Below are 18929 nucleotides of genomic sequence, written 5' to 3'. Positions count from 1 at the left end.
TTCCCAGCATAGCATAGAGCAAGTGAAATAACCCACCCCCCATTCAAGAAGACAACAACTGTGGGAGCAAATGGCAAGGTGGTGGTGCATGCCTGTGCAAATAAATGTCAGCTGACAAAATGAAAGACCAGTGAAACTTTTGTACACACAGAAGAGTTTATAGCACATTGCATTCACAGAAGCTTGAACAGAGAAAGAGAGCATAACATGGAGGCTATAAAATTCATGCAAACTAAGTGTCCTAAAAGCCTTATTTTTTATGCCAGTCAGCTGTAGCGTCACCAACCACCACACGCACTGGGAACAGAAGGAGCACTGTTACTGCAGGCACATGACACAGCATACACCCGCACACAAGCTGTCCTACGCAGTCTACCCTACAGTCTTCCCTGCTCCCACCTTTGCCAAGATAATGTCCACCTCATCGACGTAATTAGGCCTACGTTTATGTGAGGAGGTGTGAATGTTTGGCAGACGAGTTTAGGTCTATGTATGGGTTTTCATCCTCTTATTGTGGGAGGAAAGTGTGGTCATGGCAAAGACTACAGCAAAATGATAGAATGAAATACATCATCTTGTCCTTAACAGTCTTGAACTATATGTTAACTATTGCATTATATTAAAAATAGCGCGGGCTGGCCTGGCATCTGCTTGCAAATTACTCATAGGTGTTGGTGTTAGTGTGAGTCTGTCTCTTATGTGTCTGTTTTTACACCTAGAATCACATAACCAGGACAACCCCCACAAATAGAATGCATGTGTAATTAAGGAATAAACAAATAGTTCTGAGAAAATTAAATAACCCACAAAATAACATCTTGAAGACTATGTGGAGTAAGTGTGATGTGTTTCTAGTGAATGGCCACTAGTATCAGATAACCTCTGCCTCATTGTCAGTCCATTATCTACTCTGACTTTTATAACAACTGGCTGGAGTAAACATTACAACCTTGGAGCCTGCAACACCTTCGCCTGGAAAAAGCACTGACAGCTGCAGCCACGTCCTACGTACCACATAGTACAGGGTTGGGCATTATGTTTTTAAAGGTTCTATATTACATCAAATAGATTGGTTTTATAATGCTGTTACCTCCAAAAAATATAGCTGGAGTTGTGCTTTGTTTCATTCACCGATGTTTGAGTAATCCTGTATTATTAACTCAAAATGCTCTGTTCCACCTTGTCATGTATGTATGCCATGATGTCATGTAGGTGTATTTTTCAAGATAACAGCTACACTTCATCTTTAGTTCAGCTGAAATTATCCAAATTATTCTAGTGAATGAGTATGTAGTTTAAAAACACAGTGGAGCACTTCCTGCATTACAACATGTCATCACAAGGTGGAACAGAGTGTTTTCTGAAAACAAACAATGAAACAAAACACAACTCCGGGTATATGTGTGATGAGGAAACAACATATAACAGGTCAGAAAAAAGCATAACAATTTTGTGGATACCTCAGCTCAAGATGATGTGTATTATCGGAAAGCAAAAACGTTTCTTACTGAATCTTCTGTTGCTGAATATATATGAACTTTAAAACCTCAGAGGAGCACGTCTTGGGTCACTTTCACCTGTGCTTGTGCATTTTTTTTTATTACTAAAACCTAAAACCTTAAGTTATATTAGCACATAGAAGTTATAATTCGTTTCAGTTCATCACCATAAAGGCAAAACTGACTGGTTTCAAACTTGTTGATCCTCAATGAAAATTATCTTGTTTACTAAGTGAAACAGCATACAATAAAACAGCCTGAGCCCACAATAAGTCCTTTCTTAACAGCTACTACTATAACCTATTTTAATTTTTTACCACTTAAAAATTCCCAGTTGGAATTTTTATTTTAGTGGGAAATTCCACTACACAAATAGGCTGGACACTGTTCTGTGCTGAGACAACAAAACATCCAAACAGCTATGTGATCAATCCATCACATGAGACACATCAAATTCTTCATGCTGGGGAAACTAACCAACTGAGGAAAATTGGAACTATTGATTTGTTCTTCCCAGAAAAAAATACAAGAATGTGGCAATGTCACATGTTTTTCAAATACACGTCATGATCAGGTGAGTTTTTCAGTTTATTTGTCAGTAGGGTGACTACTTCCAATTATAGAAAAAATGGGACAAATGTGGTGGGACTAGGAGTAATGGACTTGGAAAATGTAAGGATATAAATAACTGCCAAAATGTCATGTGATCTTCAGCTTGTATGCGTCGTAACACACAGAGAGAAATTGGAATAACAATAAGTCTCAATATATTACAACCTGAAAGCCAGTAAAAAGTAGCTTAGAAAATAATGGAAAAAAAAAAGAAGTTATCATGTTTGATATGTAAATCGAACTTTAAAATTGAATTCTTGTGGCACAAATTCACAAGAGACATTTTCTACATATGTTACAAGAAGAACAGAGATCTAAACGGCTATACACAAGACAACCAAGAGGGACAGGTGGTGCCCTAATTATGTGACACCTAATTCCAGGAAACCCATCTTTTTCATTATTCTGTCTGAAAATTACGACAGCAATGAGCCTGCCTGAATAAATAACCTGTTAACCTGCCTACACATGGCATCTGTTTGTGCACTTTCAGGTCAAAAAGGTCAGTGCCTCACCAAGAACTCACCTCCACCCACCTACACCCTATACAGTCCCATTTAATAAGCCAGTAATGGGGGATGGGGCACCTTACAGTATACCTCAACATATCAGTTTACCTTATAGTTGTTAACTTATTTTCTAAACGTATTATTTTGTATTGAGTGTAAAGTTCCGTAACAGGTCCAAATGTCCAACCCCGAGACAGATAGACAGACAGAATGGTTCAGCTGTGTCATGATCACCAGATGCTTTTATCTAATGTGTGTTTGTATTGTCTCAGGTGTAACACATACAACCTGAACTAAAGAAGTATTGGGTTTCTACCTGACAGGGCAGGCTGGCCTCTTCCAGCTACTGTTACTGGGCCGCTCTCATCACTAATTCATGTGTTGAGCTCTCGATGGGTAGCTGGTTGAGTCGGAGGGACAGACATCACCGTTCTAACAGTGAGAAGAAGCCCAGTTCAGAAGAAGACCCCCTCACCTGTGTTGTGGCCCATGCAGAACGGGGATCCGATGAGCCCGCAGGAGACAAAGCCAGCTGGGGCCATGGATGATCACAAGGCCCATACCCCCAACGTGGAGCCCTCTGCCCCGCCACTGCCTCCCCCCTCGCCGCCTCCACCGGGACCACCGGACTACCCCAGGCCCAGGCTCATCTTCCACACACAGCTGGCACATGGCAGTCCCACAGGGCGCATCCACGGGTTCACCAATGTCAAGGAACTGTACGCCAAGATAGCAGAGGTCTTCAATATTTCACCATCAGAGGTACAAAACAAGTCAGCTGGTGTGGGTTAGGCAAGTGTGGAAGAAGTACTTAAGTCAAAAGTAAAAATATTACGTGAAAAATCTATTGAAGTTAAAGTATTAAAGTACCTGTTTAAAAATACACTTAAAGAATGAAAAGGAAAAGTATTTTGCAGCGATTTTGAGATCTAATAAAGCTTCAAATGTAGTGATTTTGATAAAGATTTGGTCTGAATTTTGTTCAGAAGAAACTGTAAAATTTATTGTTTTTACTAGCAATTTTTATTTGCATATTTCTATTTGCTCAGACTGTGGATGTGTTAAAACTAAACCCCGTAGTCTTCACAGCAGGTCTCAAACAATAATAAAAAATGCTTCTACTTTTCAGTCCAGTTCAAAAATGCGTAGACCTGTCCCAATTGACTGGCAAGTATTGAGATTGTGATTAGACTTGCGAAAGGATATTTTGTTTTTTGCAAATAATTGCAGCCTGCATGATATTGTGCTGAATTTATTCTACTGGTTCAGTGGGTGAGGTCTTTTGTTTTGTTTCTGGTTGAAGGAAGTAAATATAGTATATCAATATATATGAGTATATATTTAATGGAAAAAAGACAAAATATTTGGCTACTTCTTGAAATTAACTAATTTGGGAAATGACATAGTTTTCCATTATTATTTCACGAGTCATTACAGAATTTACAAAATGTCATCAGCCAACACATGACCATGATTACAACAGCACTTCTCAGAACTTACTCATCTTTGTGGATGTGGAGTAGCTCATAAAAACGTTGGTTAAATATTAAGGAAAAACATGTTTAAACATCCTCATTTATAGTTTTATAGTATTTTACCTTCAACAGAAACTGGAAAGGGAAGAACAGTAACAAAAAACAATCAAATTTAACTGTAAAAGTTATTTCTTTATTTATTATTTCCTTGTAGTTGTGTATTTAAGTTTCTGCAGTTGTGGCATGACTCTAGGCAACAGAACAATAAATATTTGACAGTGGCCTTATTCACTTATCTTTTCTGAAGGACATCTTGAGACTTTTTATCAGTAGGCAACACAAAGCCTACTCAACATAAATGAAAGTGATATGGAATTGATATATCACTGTTTAGCAATCTGTGTTTATAGTACTGAATAATAGTATGGACATGGATATCAGGATAATTAGTATATTTACATAAAAAGACTGAAATAGAAAAAGACATTTAAAAAATGTATTACTAGTAGGCATATTCAAAAGAATACAGCAATGCAGGCTATGCTGCATCTGTAGATCACATCAACGAAGACCTTGAACTCTGACTGTGAGCCAGATAACAGCTGGAGAATAACACGTTTTCATTATCAACCTCAGATTACAAGTCATTTCATTAATAAAAAGCTAATAGACTTGTATTCTATACATTATTTTATTACAGTATTCAAAATACTGTAGGCATATACAATTATATGTAAATATAAGCATTTCAACAAAATGGTTGCTTGGAGTGTTGCAGAATACTACTGCCCTCTACTGGTTAGTAAATAGAACTACAAACAAGTAAAAGCACCTTTTTTTTCAGCTATAGAAATGGTAGCCTAAAAAAATTACAAAGGAGTAGTGTTTTTTTGTTTTTTTTTACTTAGCCTAAGCTTTTTTCTGTTTTACTCACTATATGATTTATAGATTTAATACATATACTTTTCAGATTTTGTTTTGCACCCTCAACTCTCACAAAGTGGACATGCAGAAGCTTCTGGGCGGCCAGATTGGACTAGAAGATTTCATCTTTGCTCATGTTCGAGGGGAAACTAAAGAAGTGGAGGTCACTAAAACAGAAGACGCATTGGGGCTCACCATCACAGACAATGGAGCGGGCTATGCCTTTATCAAGGTAAATGAGACCTCTAATCCAGACACCATTTTAAAAGTAGTCGCTATCTTTGAAGATGCTGAAATCCCTGTGTTGATCTTTCAGAGAATAAAGGAGGGCAGCACCATAGATCGACTGAAGACTGTGTGTGTAGGTGACCACATTGAGGCTATCAATGACCAGAGCATTGTGGGATGTCGGCACTATGAGGTGGCCAAGATGCTGAAAGAGCAGCCCAGAGGGACGCCCTTCACCCTCCGGCTGGTTGAACCCAAGAAGGCTTTTGGTGAGTGCAAACTGCAAAAGACTTCAAAAACACACTACTTCATATGTTTCTGTTTAACCTCTATACCACGTCAACAGTTTTCCATGCTTCATAGTACACATTAAATAGAACAGATGACCTTTGCATGCAAAACCAGTGTACAATTTTAAAAACAGACAATTTTGACTACTATTGAAGTCTAAGCTGTACAGGTATGTGTAACATGGTGTAAAATGAAGTAGCTGATGAACTGCTGAGTACATCTATAAGGTTACATTTTGGTTTTGATCATGATATGAAAGTAGTTTTATTACTATATGGTTTCCTCTATGTGCCCTTGTTAGAGTAAGATAAGATAAAGTGCAGACTTCAAGGACATAGTCTTTGAATGCTATAAATAAAATGTGATATTTCGACAAACTAAACCAATCTGTTCCTAACAATAAAAAAAGCCCACATTTATGTTACTCACCTTTACTGGAGTTAATTTAAAAGTTAATGTTACATCTTTAGTTTGCTCCTAGAAACTGTCTGACCTTAAATTACAGAATAATTAATTGCAGAACTAGACTTTTTTCTAAATGAAACAATCAACACATAATAGCCGGAAAAAAACTGCCAACAATTAGAAAACTGCCCATTTGCAATTTAGTGTCTGGCAAAGTCATTACACTAGCTGTTATTTATGAACTCAAGTCTTAGTGATGTCTTCTCGGCTCAAACTGAAGTGGTCTGTGTATGTTTTGCCAAGTACGGGCAATGGATGGGTCAGCTAAAACTGATATTGTATTGGAAAAACAGCAAGATGCTTTGTTTAAAATGGAGTACTGGTAACTGTGGCATTGTCTAATATCCAACCTCCAAAACTTAAATATTTATCCAAGATGTTCCATAGTTCATATTTGTCTCTCTTCTCTTTCTGCAAGCTCAAACACTGATTGTTTACCTGGGGAAGTGAAAAGTTCCAGAGTTGTTTTATTAGTTTAAAATAACTCCGTAGGATGAAATACATAGCGTGCAGTGGAGAACCTTAAACGGATAACTTCTTCTTACACAAGCAATGACCATAACCTCTTTTCAGGGACAGTGTTATCAGAGCTGAGCCTTGCCCTTTTCCGTTGTGTTATTGCATGTGTTTTTACTGTAACCAGTGACTGTTATTATGGAAGGAAGTACACAGACAAGTTTGGTGAAAACACAGGAAATAAGAACTTTATACATTAAAATTTTGGACCTAACTAATGACAAACAATAATTTATTTGTGAACGCTTATTTAGAGCAGTCTCCCATCTCTCCACATTTTAATAATTGCCTAGGGATTTAAAAATATCCATAACTGGTGAACAGCTAAGTAACCTTTGACCTCTTGCTGCATCATTTCCTTTATGGAATTATTGGTGGAATTTCCAAACCAAACAGCTGTTAATTTTCAAAGTTTACAATACACGCACTGTGTCAACATGGCTAAGCATTTATTTATTATATATCGATTGGCTAATATAGTGGGGTGATAGTTTGACTTTTTAGCATATCGGCTATCAGCTTTGAATCTCCAGCACAGGCTGTTTTGGTCAATTTTCTATATAAAAACACACACAAAGCTTTATTTAAACACTTTAATAAGAAGAGAAAACTGTACAAAATGTGACAACACAGATCCAGTATGTGTTTGTGGTAAAAAAAAAAAAAAATCGGCTTATCAGCTATAGGTTGCTCTGGATCCTAAACAATCGGTATCAATATCGACCATGAAAAATATCGGTTGATCTCTAATCTTGAGAGGTAGATTTGGAAAAACAATAGAGGAAAAAATGCAAGTAGTGTAACAAACCCTCAGTACAGCTTTAAATATGTATTATTGATGTATAGCTGTAGCAGTAATGGACAAGTAACTTTGTTGTACATTTGTGGTGCTTTTAACAGCTTGACAATATTGTTGGCCTACACAGAGGCCGGTCATGATAACCAATTTTCAAACATGACGTATTGCTACAGAGAAATATCATGACAAATGGTAATATTGAAACTACTTCATGCCACTGACACAAAAAAAAATAAAGCAAATAATCCCAGTAAATCATTTTTTAAAATACCATCATTGAAAAGCAGAGTAGAATGAAAAGAAAAATTGTCTGGAAGTGACTTTTTCAACCCTTTACAGCTCAGATCATTTTGTATTCCATAAAAATAGTAGAAACCTCTGCACTATCGCAACAAAAATATGCATACTGTTTGAGCTTTAACATACTGAACTAAGATATAGTATATACTAACAAAAGTAATTATCATGACAGGTCTACATCTTCTTAGCAGTAGTCAGTGTTGGATATTTACTTCTTATTGATTAAATGTTCTTTTCAACAATACCAAAATTAAATTGCAATGATTGTCTGTTTCCAAATAACAACCCTTGTTCATGTGCCTGTAGATATGATCGGCATGAGAACTAAAGCCCCCAAGTCTAGTGAAGGCAAGATGGTGAATGGGAAGGAGACGCTGCGCTTAAGGTCTAAGGGAGCAGCCACAGTTCAGGAAGTGGTACGTTTCCTCCAGACAATGTACTTTTAGTTTATCGCACAGTTACACATCCTTAAACTGCTTTTGAATGGACCATTAGGCGAAGAAACACATCCGCCATTTTGGATCTGTCCTAAACTGAACTAAACACCTCCACTTGACTACTGGAAAACTTGAACTATCCTCACATGCTACATCTCGCTTCAGATTTCAATGAATAATGTAAGACGTACAGAATTTCACCTTGACAAACCCAAGGCAAACAGCCCAGCAGCACTCATAGCACATAAAACAGAATTCAAATAGAACTCAATAGACGTAATGCAGGATGATTACACAACCAGAGAATGAAATATTTACTAAATGTGGCCAGTGGATAAATAGGAGGTGTTGTAATAAATTTGGCTGAAGGAGACACTGGAATGGTCATGTTTTGTCTCCATATATGGACCACAAGTGTTTTAACATATTTGTTATTCGCTTCCCAGCAGAATGAGTTTGAGGAACAGGCTACCAAAAAAGTGGATGACCTATTGGAGAGCTACATGGGAATACGAGATGTGGAGCTGGGTAAGGGCACACGTACTAACTGTGCTTTAAAGGAGAGGTGATCAGTGCAAACAGTGCTTCAATAGCTCCAGCTGATATATATGGTAGCAGTAGTTGTCATAAAACTCTGTGAAAATAGTAACAGTTGAAGTTAAAGACAAGTAGTATTTTAATTTTGTGTATTCATCATTTGTACTTGAATATATTTTCCTTTTGTCAAGTAGATAGTTGAAAGTCTTTGTGTGTTTATAGCTTCCCGAGGGACTACAATAGTGCACGCACAATGTAAACAGAAAACCTGAACAACAAACACATCAGGTCACAGCTGTAGTATCACTTTACTTCAGCCTGTCAGTGTTGATACAATACAGTGCTTATAAAGTGCCTCTCAAATCCTTAATATTTTTAAAAAGGACAACAAGAGTGGAAAATTAAAGAAGAAAGCAAACAAACAAATTTAAAAAAGGATGTAATTCACAATAGTGGTAGGATAAAAGCTGGAATAATTTATCTATTTATCATATATAACTCAAATATTTATAAATTCAAATAATTATTCATCCTTGTCTACTTTTCAACATGATGAAAATCTTGGAGTTCAATAAGAAATAAGTTGTTTTTTTTCATAGGCACTGCAATTTACTAACAATAAACAGAAAAGTCAGAGATGTTCATTTTGTCTTCTTATGTACTTTAACTTCTTACAGTAAAGTGTATTTACCTTGTTGACATGTTTCGGCTGCTGCTGCAAACCATCTTCAGAACTGTCACCCCTTCCTGTAGACGTGGTCAGCCCGATGGACCTGGCAGGTCGCTCAGACTGACCACGTCTCCTGTCGCCCGGTGTTCTCTGGAGGAGGGCGTCCTGGGTGGGTGAAAGGAGGAACGCTCCATCATCACAGTTAATGCTGTCCGTGCTTCGTTTCCTGATTTCAACGGCCTCTCTGATCCAGCGTTTGAACTTGTTGTTTTGCGATCCAATGACCCGAGCCTTGTCCCAGTCCATAATATGGTTATTTATGGGGTGACAGTTCTGAAGGTGGCTTGCAGCAGCAGCCGAACCATGTCAACAAGGTAAATACACTTTACTGTATTGTCTTTAAAATGAACCCAAGAAATTATAATAAACAGAAGAGGTTTAGACTGAGCTAGAGAGCAGGTTCCAGTATTATTTTTTTGCAAACTCTTATGACATTTTGACCTGGTTCATAATATATTTTCAAGTCCAATCCACATGAAATAAATATTTTTTAATGTTTTGTTTTTTATTTTAAATGTGATTAAATTGTAGAATGTAAACTCAGTTTACTCTCACACATTCTGTCTCCATAGCTACAACTATTGTTGAAGCTGGAAAAGACAAGAAGAACCCCGATGACTTTGCAGAGGCCCTAGACTCTGTGCTGGGTGATTTTGCGTTCCCAGATGTCTTCCTTTTTGATGTATGGGGAGCTATTGGGGATGTGAAAAATGGCAGAATCTAAACAAATATTTGAGTGACGCATTTGGGTTGATCCACTTGAGATTGTAAAATGTATATATCAAATCCCTGCAGCTCTTAATGCTCATGACTCCTGTTCACTGTTTCAACAATGCTTTACACCCAAACAGGAACCCAGCCCATGACTTCCTACGAAAATTAGTAAACAACAAAGCCATTTGTCTGCTTTTTTGCTACTTTAATGTACCTTATATCCTGACACTAATTTCTTTTGTTTTCAATTTTTTGCCATGAGAACATTTTGTCCCTCGTTTTTGACGAAGCCTTGAAATGATGTAAATAAAATATGTGACACCTGCAAAAATGTGTTTGCTGTGTTGCTGAATAATAAATAACCAAATATGATTCATTTAAGGACTTTATTCACAATGTGCTGTAACTACGGTCCACAGACAGAAGGCTAAAAGTCAAAACATCTGACAATAAGTTGCTGTATGATGATAAATACAAATAGCATGCTTTCAAATAAAATCTGATTTCTGTTCATGAACTGGATGTCAGTAAAGAAAATATGGTGGTCTATTAAGAGTATTTTACACTTTGAGCCTTTGCCTGATTGAAGTAGCATTTATACAAAATACATAAACTGCTTTAAAGTTCAAAATGAGGTACTTCTCACATTATTTTATCTAGACAGTGGACAAAACGTCTTACTCAAACCCTTGCTATCATACCACAAATTATATCCAACCTCTACATTAACGTCATACTATACATACATACATATAAAGTACTGTAAAGCAGCTGATAAATACTTCAAATGTGCCCTATATCATTTTTCAGGGGTATTTTCTGAGAGTATGCCATCTGCTTGTTTCTTTACCTGTTGTTGCTTTTGCTGGAATGTTCCACAGTAAGGCATTAATGTATCTATCTTGGATTTTTTCAGTGTAGGTATATTTATTGCTTAAAAATACCTTAATAAAAATACATTCTTATTGGGAGTGACGTCACCTCTCCACAGATCTATTTTGACCTAGTGGTGTCACCTTCTTCTCTCTATGGAGACATAAGTTTAATGTCATACATTCTAAGCAAAGATGGACCCTCTTCTACAGAAATGTTACAAAGTGCACCCTTTTACAAAAAGAAAGAAAAGTAAACATTAGCAACACTGAGTCATACAGGGCACTGGAACAAATGTACATGACACGTGATGTTTTTTCATTCAAATGTCAACTGCAGTATCCTAATCCTAAATCCATGTAACTGATGCAAATACAGTCCTACTATAGTGTATTATTTTGAAACATTGCTATGACAAAGACTTACAGACATTTCAGACCTTTCTAAATTATAATTCAGCCTAACCTTGTGTAGAATCTAGGGTCTTCATTTGAGTAACTGTTGCATGTGAGCCATTGGTTTTGGCTGCTCCCTCCTGCTCGTCTCTAGATGAAGATCTGGCAAGTCGGCGGATAGTGCTGCTCAGAGACGGGTACAGTGTCAGAATGGAACGTCTGGACCAGTGGAAGTTGGGATAGATCCTCTTAAGTACCGCTCTTCGGAAAAGGATGTAGACCCAGGGATCGAGGATCTGGTTCCACGTGGCAAAGCGAAGCCACAGCAGCAGGTACTTGATCTGCAGCAGGCTGCCAGACAGTACAGTCTGCGCAACAAAGACCTAATGGAGAAGGAAGAAAGACAGTAAGGGGAGAAAGGAAAATATGGGGAATGGAGTTGGAATTCGAAGGAATGGATGATTGGAGAAATAAGGAAAGGATAAGCAGGAAGTGGATTAAAACAGAAAGCAGAAACAATGAGAGGAAGGAAAAAAAGAGAGAGGGTTATTGGGTTATTATCATTCATCTCATCTGCTTTGCCATCTTCCCAAAACAACTGCCTATACCTGTTTTAGGATGATGGGAAAAATTAGAGAACCATGAGGTATGATGAACATGCAAACTCTACTTTAAAAGGCAACACATTGGAGGAATCTGACCCGGAACCTCAAAATAATGTTTTTAATAATTTTGTTAGTGAAATCCCTCAGTCGTCCAGGGGGAATCCATAACAAAGGAGAAATTCAATTTGTCAAATGGACACAAGTTTTTTGATCGAATATGTTTCGCATATCATTAAAGCTGCTTCTTCAGTTCTGGTCAGATTGCTGGAGGACACGGCCTTATACTGTATCTCCCTGAAGGGAGGAGCTAGTTAGTGTAGTTAGCTCCTCCCGAAAGTTATTAAGTCAAAAAATTTCCAATTGACAGGAATTAATTTCTGCTTTGCTATTTTCAATCATTTGTTTATTTATGGTTATATTTGATCAAGTCTCTGACCTTTAACATGTGAGCAAAGCATATAAACATTTTTCAAGGGGCAGAGAAAAAAAATGTATTTGGACTGTTAATTCATTGCAAAATCATAGAATTTTATGTCTTTTGCTTATTGCAACCACTTCTCTGCATCCCAAAAAGTGTTTGTTCCAATCAAACAGCTTACACACTGTTTGATCACTGTTAGCATTTTGTGATGAGAAACCATTCGGGTTAGTTCAATGGAATGACAACATAATCAAATCAATAGACAACATACAAGTGTCTATTAATTGATTTCAGTGGGATGAAGTGCTGTATGAATGCACCAAGCAAGCACTCCAGTGAGCTCAAGTTAACAAAGCTGCATGATGAGACTTCAGTAGTTGGCAGTTGTTCAATGTTAGGAGCCAGCCAATCACAGCTCACAGCCACGAGTGATGACACTACATAGTGAACCCAATGCACTCGCCTCAGCTTGGCCCACTGACACATGATGTAAATCCAGGGGTCCAGAATCTGATTGCAGGTGGCCATTCGGATGTAGAACAATAATTTTTCTCCAGATACAGGATTCCCAGTTACAGCACTCACCAAAGTATCGCCCTGAGTCACAAGTGTCACATCACTTGATGATCAAATCTATGAGAAGCTTTATTAAATTGGGACTTAACACAACGCAAATGTACCCACGGTGCACCATGTCCAGATCAACATCGATCGACAGCAATCAGATCTGGCGCATCCCAAACAATGTTCTTGTTTGGACTGTGGTTGTGGGCAGAGCTTAGGTGTGTAGTAAAGATCAAGAGTGTTGGTCTTAATCCTTTAAAGATGTTTGGTTCTTCATTTGGGAACTAAATGAAGGGTGCGCTTTAATGCGTCACCAGCATGACTTGTTATGCAGTTGGGGTCTTGTTTTTGGAATAGTTTTTAATCACAGGATGATTATTTATATTTAGATGAATGATAAACTTGGTATTCTCAATTTTGCATGCCAAAAAGTGCTTTTAACATAACAGGTGATCTTGAATCAATTTGAAAAACAAAATTTCTCTGTCTTTTTTGAACATCTGTTATTGTAAATAACTTAAATGAGAAGGGATCGTTAGTGAAAATAAATACTGGCAAATATCATTTAAAGCTGTTTTTGAAAAGCTCAGTTCCAATCATGTTAACCGCTGTTTTGATGGAGCTCTTTCATCTTATCTGTGTACAGAGAACTTACGCTCAGGGTTTAACATTGCTGAGAAGAAATGGGGCATGGAGATGGGAAATTGAGAGAGGGCACAATTTTTCCCCATTATTATTATTATTTTTTTTCCAAAATACATGAAAAAAACAACAACAACAAAAAAACAAAAAACTATTTTTAATCAAACCAGGTTCAGTGTTTTTTTAATTAATTTATTTATTATTATTATTATTTTTTTTTTTTCAAATTTAACTTATTGAGTATATTATTTAATCTAATTAACATGAATGAAGACTTGCATGTCCATTTTCTTAGTGCGTAAGAAAACAGACTCGTATCTGGAGAGACAGTTGTGTGAACAGTTAACATACTTTAATAAGCTCAAAGTATTATCAGTCACAGGGGATCATGCAAGCACTTCTAGTGAAATTCTTGCTTGTTTTGTTGTTGGGATGTCACAATATGAAATATTTTCACAGTGTGGCATTAAGCTTATCTATCTCTATGGAGACAAACATGTGAGACGTTAATAAAATCTAAGGAGGTTTTTCAAAGTTCTTTGGAGAAATCACCTGTAATTGGATAAATGTAAGATGGATATGTTTAATGCCATACTGCATTAATAATGCCATGAAACATTCCAAAACAAAACTATGCAATTTCTATGAAGGCAAAGAGGTAGCAGGCCCTCCATCTGAAAGTTACACAGTGCACCTTTAAATCTCCCTACACTTTTATGGACCCTGATGACTTTATGCACATGGCCCTAAAGAGTGCATATTGTAATAGAAGACAAATAACCTACCAGTAGTGGGCACCAGCAGACTGAGGCTATGACCATTATGAGAATAAGCTGCACCATCATCTCCACCTCATGGTCCCTTCGCCTTTGGGTGCCACCTGGTCCACAGCAGACTCTGATGAGGGTCACCACACTCACAGTGTTCAGCACAAATGACACGGTCAGGCATGTCAGTCCAACCAGGGAGAAGACCAGTGAGAAGATCTTATCATTCCCCATGGAGCTTATGTTGAAACACCACGACCCTGGCATCTGCATGTGGTAGCTACCAACGCCAAAGATGGGAAGTAAAGAGATGGAACCAGCAATCATCCACACAACCAAAACCATGATGACAGTTCTTTTTTTGGGCATGGCTTGAGATCTTGAAAACGGACAGTTAATTCCCGAGAAGCGTTCGATTGCCATTGTTGCACCAAGAAGCAAAGGACACAGTCCATAGAAGACCATTGACATGCCCATGAAGTTGCAAAAATGGCAGTTGGGATCCAACTGGCGCCAGTTGAAATGCGTGACATGGAAGGAAACTACAATAGATCCGGTTACTAAAAGTCCCAGAAAATCAGTGACAACCAACCCGCCAAGGAAGACTAGGAAGAAGGAGCGTGAGCGGCTTTTGGCTCGCTTGAAGGATTGAAGAAGAACAATGAAGGCTACAAGGTTTGAGGTGAGTCCAAGAACGCTGAAGATGGAGGAGAAGTATGCGGAGGCGATGGTGGGATGGTACTGGAAGGGTGGGCTGTTGATGGAGTAGCACAGCGGGGTGGACTCATTCAGGTGTGAAGTGTTCATGGTGAAAGATGGTGCAAAATATGGGGGTCTGGAAAGGTTTTGAAAATCTTCATTGATCTGCAAAACATGCAACAATAAGAGGTGCTAGATTAATAATATAACATAAATACAGAAAATTATGAATCTATTAATTGACAGTGGAGTGGTGACAGAGGAGGCTATGAGTACTTTGGTTTTCCCCATCAACCCTAAACATGCACAGAAAACTATTTCTGAAGCCTACATATGTCTAACTCAAGATGGGCCCCCAGCTGCCCAAATAGCCTGAGAGTAGATCAAATGCCAAGGTCAATTTTCTCCACAAGGACAATAACATCTACAAATAGCCTATCAAAAATGAAACCTATTTAGGGCAATGCAGGATAAATGCATGCATTAATAAAATACAAAAATACAAGTAAGATAATGATGAAGAAATACCACTAGGAAATGGCTAAAAGCTTTCAATGTAACTAAATATAAGTACATTTTTACGTAATATGTCTCTTTTAAATGCTAATTTGGCAGCAGTACTTGCCATCTAACTGTACTTTTACTTGAGTATAGATTTACAGTGCTTTTGTCCATCACTAATAGACACTGAGAGGGTCAGAGGGGTAATGGGAATGAGAGGATGATATCTTTACAGGAAGTGCACTAGTGTACTGACCGAGGCTCTAACAGGAAGTGCACTCTGCATTAACGCCTGAAGTCTTCCCCTCTTATCCATCCAGGGGCTATAAACAGCCAGAGTGGGTCACTGCGGTCACATGGGAAATATTCTCCAATTTTTATGAAGCCAAATATGTTCATTGTATCAACTGCAACAAACAGGAAAGGCTGAAAATAATATTGGGAAGATATTATTCGGGCTATTCATAATCACCCCTCATGATGCACTCAAATAAAATATCTGTGGATGCTGCACACATCATGCAATATCTGACTATAGATTTAATATGACAAAACATGTGTATTACATTTAAAGTGTTATAGGCTACGGGGACATCCAGATCATTTAAATTTCTATTAAATAATGACAAGATGGCAATTTCTCCCATAACTTTCTTTACATATGTCAATTTGTGTGCTCCTGAATGTTAGACACTTACCTCCCTGCTATCTTAGTCTGCATCATCAGAGGTATAATACTCCCTACAACCAGAGCATAGCCAAACTGGACAATACTAGAGTAGAATGGACTACATTATCACAATGTTAAGAGCTAGTGTCTCCAGGTGCTGGGTACTGTACTGATGTAAATAAATGTCACCTGCATTAGAACTCCAGCCTCATGCCTCGTCTCTTCAACTCCAGCTAGAATTTATTCTACATTGCTGGGAGAATGCACACCACAGTTTAGGTACCAGTATCTTAGAGCCAAGTAAAAAGAAACAAAGCACTAAGGAAACGCTTAGTGCTTGGTTTTAATTGACGTCTGTGAAAGAAGCACTGGATAAGCAGACAATTATCTTCAGGCTTCCTTTGGGAGCCAACAAATGGGCTAGTGAGAATGTCTGAAGTGGGAGTGTCCGAACACACCACTTTCATACTAGGCAATGTTGATGAAGTGTTTTGCCTAAGGACACAATGGCAGAACTTGGTCCGAGCAGGAATCGTTCTGACCATTGGGTTGGGGGGCCACTGCTCTAAGCACTCAGCCTCTGTTGCCCCTAATGATGTCCACACTGTGCCGGTCATAGCTCTCGCAGGTTACACTGTTATTTATCTAACCAGTGTCTGACTTTTCACTAAAAAATATGAACAATATATAAATACATGTTTTCTCTTACTGCAAAATAATAATGATCATTCATTTATTTTATGTCGCTTCCAAAACAGCCCTGGGACTGACTGATGGAAATGAGGTTGCCAATTTGCACCATCTCTCCCTTGGACCACCTCAAATACTCACTCATACACCACATTAACAATAGCTTACGTAACTGAAATGTTTTGCCTAATGACACAACAACTGTACCACAAGTTAATGTTTAACAGACTTAAAATGCAATGGAAAACAAAAAAAAGCAAAACATCTCAGCAATTATTTCTCAAGAAACAATTATGGACTCAAAGCCAGTTTGTGTAGAAGTATAGTGGGGCAGGATTATGGATGCCTAAATGGGATCACTGAATAATAAAATAAATTTTAAAAATGTCCAAATTTGAGTCATCATGAGTGTGATATATGTTCTTCCTGTATTTTCTGAGTCAGAAAAATGTATCTGCTGCAAAATACATTAAAGGTATTTATAGATTCATTACCTGCAGATGAATTTAAAATGAACAAAAATCTACTTACCTTTGTTGCTCAGTGACAATTGCAGTTTGGTCATTGTCAAACAAGTGTTAAATAGAGCAGCATTATCAGCACTAAGCACTTAAACACTGTAAAAACACTTCTATACTGTCTTACCGTTTAAGTGAAACCTAAAGGTCAAGTTTGCTCAGCTCCATTTATGGTTTCTACTTGTTCTTTTAAGGTAAATACACAAATAGTAGGAATGTCGTCAGTAACTGCTGAAAGATTTAACTTGTTCCAGCATCACTCCCTCCGTCGTCCTCCTTCTTGTGTTAGTTTCACTTCAAAATGGGCTTCCTTTTACTCACTAAGACCCTCCCCAAAGGAAAAGAGGGAGTGGATATCTGGCAAACATCACACAGTGTGGTCAGGAATCCACAGTTATCATCAGGATGAGCCATGGGAAGGAAGGGCAGTGCATAAAGTGAAAGCTTGTGGCCACTATGAGTTGATCTCATAAAGTGTAAACTTAAATGTGGCCTTAGGGCTTCAGCACATGAGAGAGGTCACCAATCCAGTGCACTTTAGTTGTATAGTACACTGACACAAGACAGCACATGATGGTTTCCAAAACACATCACAAAACAAACAAAGACAACATGTAAATAGTAAACAAAACCATTAAAGGGCCCATATTAATCTGTGGATCATTCAGTTGTTTTTCAATATAAAACCAAAAATAAGAAAATGAAAAAACAACTGATTTCTTCATTATTTGTCTCCAAAACAAAAATGAAAAAATGGATAACGATTCATTTTTTCAATTTTCGATTTTGTGTTTAAATGAGTAATGAAAAAAAAAAAAGGATAACGGCCGTTTTCCATTTCCGTGACTTAAACTGCGATGCCGGACTTTTGGATCACATATGGACTGAACCAAGACTGAACCAGGTCCAGGACCAGACCGGAATCAGACTGGGACTGAGACCAGAACCAGGACCAGGACTGAGACTGGGTCTGAGACCGGGACTGAGATCAGGATTGAGTCTGGGACAGAGACCAGGACCTGACCTGGGCCAGACCGGGACTGAGACCAGGACCAGACCAGGACTGACAGCAGGATCAGACCAGGACTAGACCAGGACTGAGACCGGGACCAGACCGGGACCTGACTGGGACCAGACCGGGACCAGACCGGGACAGAGACCCAGACTGAGACCAGGACTGAGACCAGGACTGAGACCAGGACTGAAAATGGTTTAGTCCTGTTTTAGTGCTGTTTTAGTCCTGTTTTAGTCCTGTTTTAGTCTTGGTTCAGTCCATATGCGGTGCAAAAGTCCAGCATCGCAGTTTAAGTCACGGAAATGGGAAATGGCTGTTATCCATTTTTTCCATTATTCATTTAAACACAAAATCAAAAACTGAAAAAATTAATTGTTATCCACCATTTTTTCATTTTTGTTTTGAAGACAAATAATGAAGAAAGCAGCTGTTTTTTGTTTTCGTATTTTTGGTTTTATATTGAAAAATGAATGAATGAATGATTCACGGATTCATATTACACAAAGCTTTAAGCCATGTTATAATGTTGTTAC

General features: G+C 38.0%; 2 protein-coding genes across 9 annotated transcripts; one reads left to right on the top strand and one right to left on the bottom strand.

The window, feature by feature from the left end:
* The first annotated feature begins 1903 nt into the window (after positions 1 to 1903).
* On the top strand, positions 1904 to 10367 carry gipc3 (GIPC PDZ domain containing family, member 3). Of its 4 annotated transcripts, none has more exons than XM_055164908.1 (7): positions 1904 to 2073; positions 3116 to 3382; positions 5066 to 5251; positions 5336 to 5516; positions 7925 to 8034; positions 8502 to 8583; positions 9895 to 10367. In XM_055164908.1, the coding sequence occupies exons 2-7, from the start codon at positions 3128 to 3130 to the stop codon at positions 10044 to 10046; spliced, it is 966 nt and encodes a 321-aa protein (XP_055020883.1). In that variant the 5' UTR covers positions 1904 to 2073; positions 3116 to 3127; the 3' UTR covers positions 10047 to 10367. The 4 variants fall into 4 exon arrangements, with proteins under 4 accessions (XP_055020883.1, XP_020780493.1, XP_020780491.1 ...); XM_020924834.2 differs by having other exon boundaries at positions 2893 to 3382; positions 8505 to 8583; XM_020924832.2 differs by having other exon boundaries at positions 1905 to 2073; positions 2944 to 3382.
* Positions 10368 to 10405: 38 nt separating this feature from the next.
* Positions 10406 to 17657, bottom strand: tbxa2r (thromboxane A2 receptor). Of its 5 annotated transcripts, XM_055164906.1 has the most exons (5): positions 17509 to 17657; positions 15760 to 15910; positions 14322 to 15167; positions 12794 to 12927; positions 11381 to 11687 (listed from the first exon to the last, which is right to left on the bottom strand). In XM_055164906.1, exons 2-5 carry the CDS (start codon positions 15817 to 15819, stop codon positions 11510 to 11512), a joined length of 1218 nt encoding a protein of 405 aa, XP_055020881.1. In that variant the 5' UTR covers positions 15820 to 15910; positions 17509 to 17657; the 3' UTR covers positions 11381 to 11509. The 5 variants fall into 5 exon arrangements, with proteins under 5 accessions (XP_055020879.1, XP_055020878.1, XP_055020880.1 ...); XM_055164904.1 differs by lacking the exon at positions 12794 to 12927 and having other exon boundaries at positions 10406 to 11687; positions 15760 to 15929; XM_055164903.1 differs by lacking the exon at positions 12794 to 12927 and having other exon boundaries at positions 10406 to 11687.
* Positions 17658 to 18929: the final 1272 nt, after the last annotated feature.

The sequence above is a fragment of the Boleophthalmus pectinirostris genome, unplaced genomic scaffold (genome assembly GCF_026225935.1).
Source record: "Boleophthalmus pectinirostris isolate CB_2022bp ecotype Guang Dong unplaced genomic scaffold, ASM2622593v1 HiC_scaffold_7, whole genome shotgun sequence".
Taxonomy (NCBI): domain Eukaryota; kingdom Metazoa; phylum Chordata; class Actinopteri; order Gobiiformes; family Gobiidae; genus Boleophthalmus; species Boleophthalmus pectinirostris.
This window is presented reverse-complemented; position numbering and strand designations above follow the sequence as displayed.

Excerpts from the sequence above, each read along its gene's own strand:
- gipc3 (XM_020924832.2), top strand. The coding sequence starts at position 3,110 with ATGCAGAACGGGGATCCGATGAGCCCGCAGGAGACAAAGCCAGCTGGG. Across the intron at positions 5,517-7,924 it reads TGAACCCAAGAAGGCTTTTG|ATATGATCGGCATGAGAACT; the intron begins GTGAGTGCAAAC and ends ATGTGCCTGTAG. Across the intron at positions 8,035-8,501 it reads CAGCCACAGTTCAGGAAGTG|CAGAATGAGTTTGAGGAACA; the intron begins GTACGTTTCCTC and ends TTCGCTTCCCAG.
- tbxa2r (XM_055164904.1), bottom strand. The coding sequence starts at position 15,819 with ATGGATAAGAGGGGAAGACTTCAGGCGTTAATGCAGAGTGCACTTCCT. Across the intron at positions 15,168-15,759 it reads CACTTCCTGTTAGAGCCTCG|ATCAATGAAGATTTTCAAAA; the intron begins GTCAGTACACTA and ends CATGTTTTGCAG. Across the intron at positions 11,688-14,321 it reads TCTGCTGGTGCCCACTACTG|GTCTTTGTTGCGCAGACTGT; the intron begins GTAGGTTATTTG and ends CTTCTCCATTAG.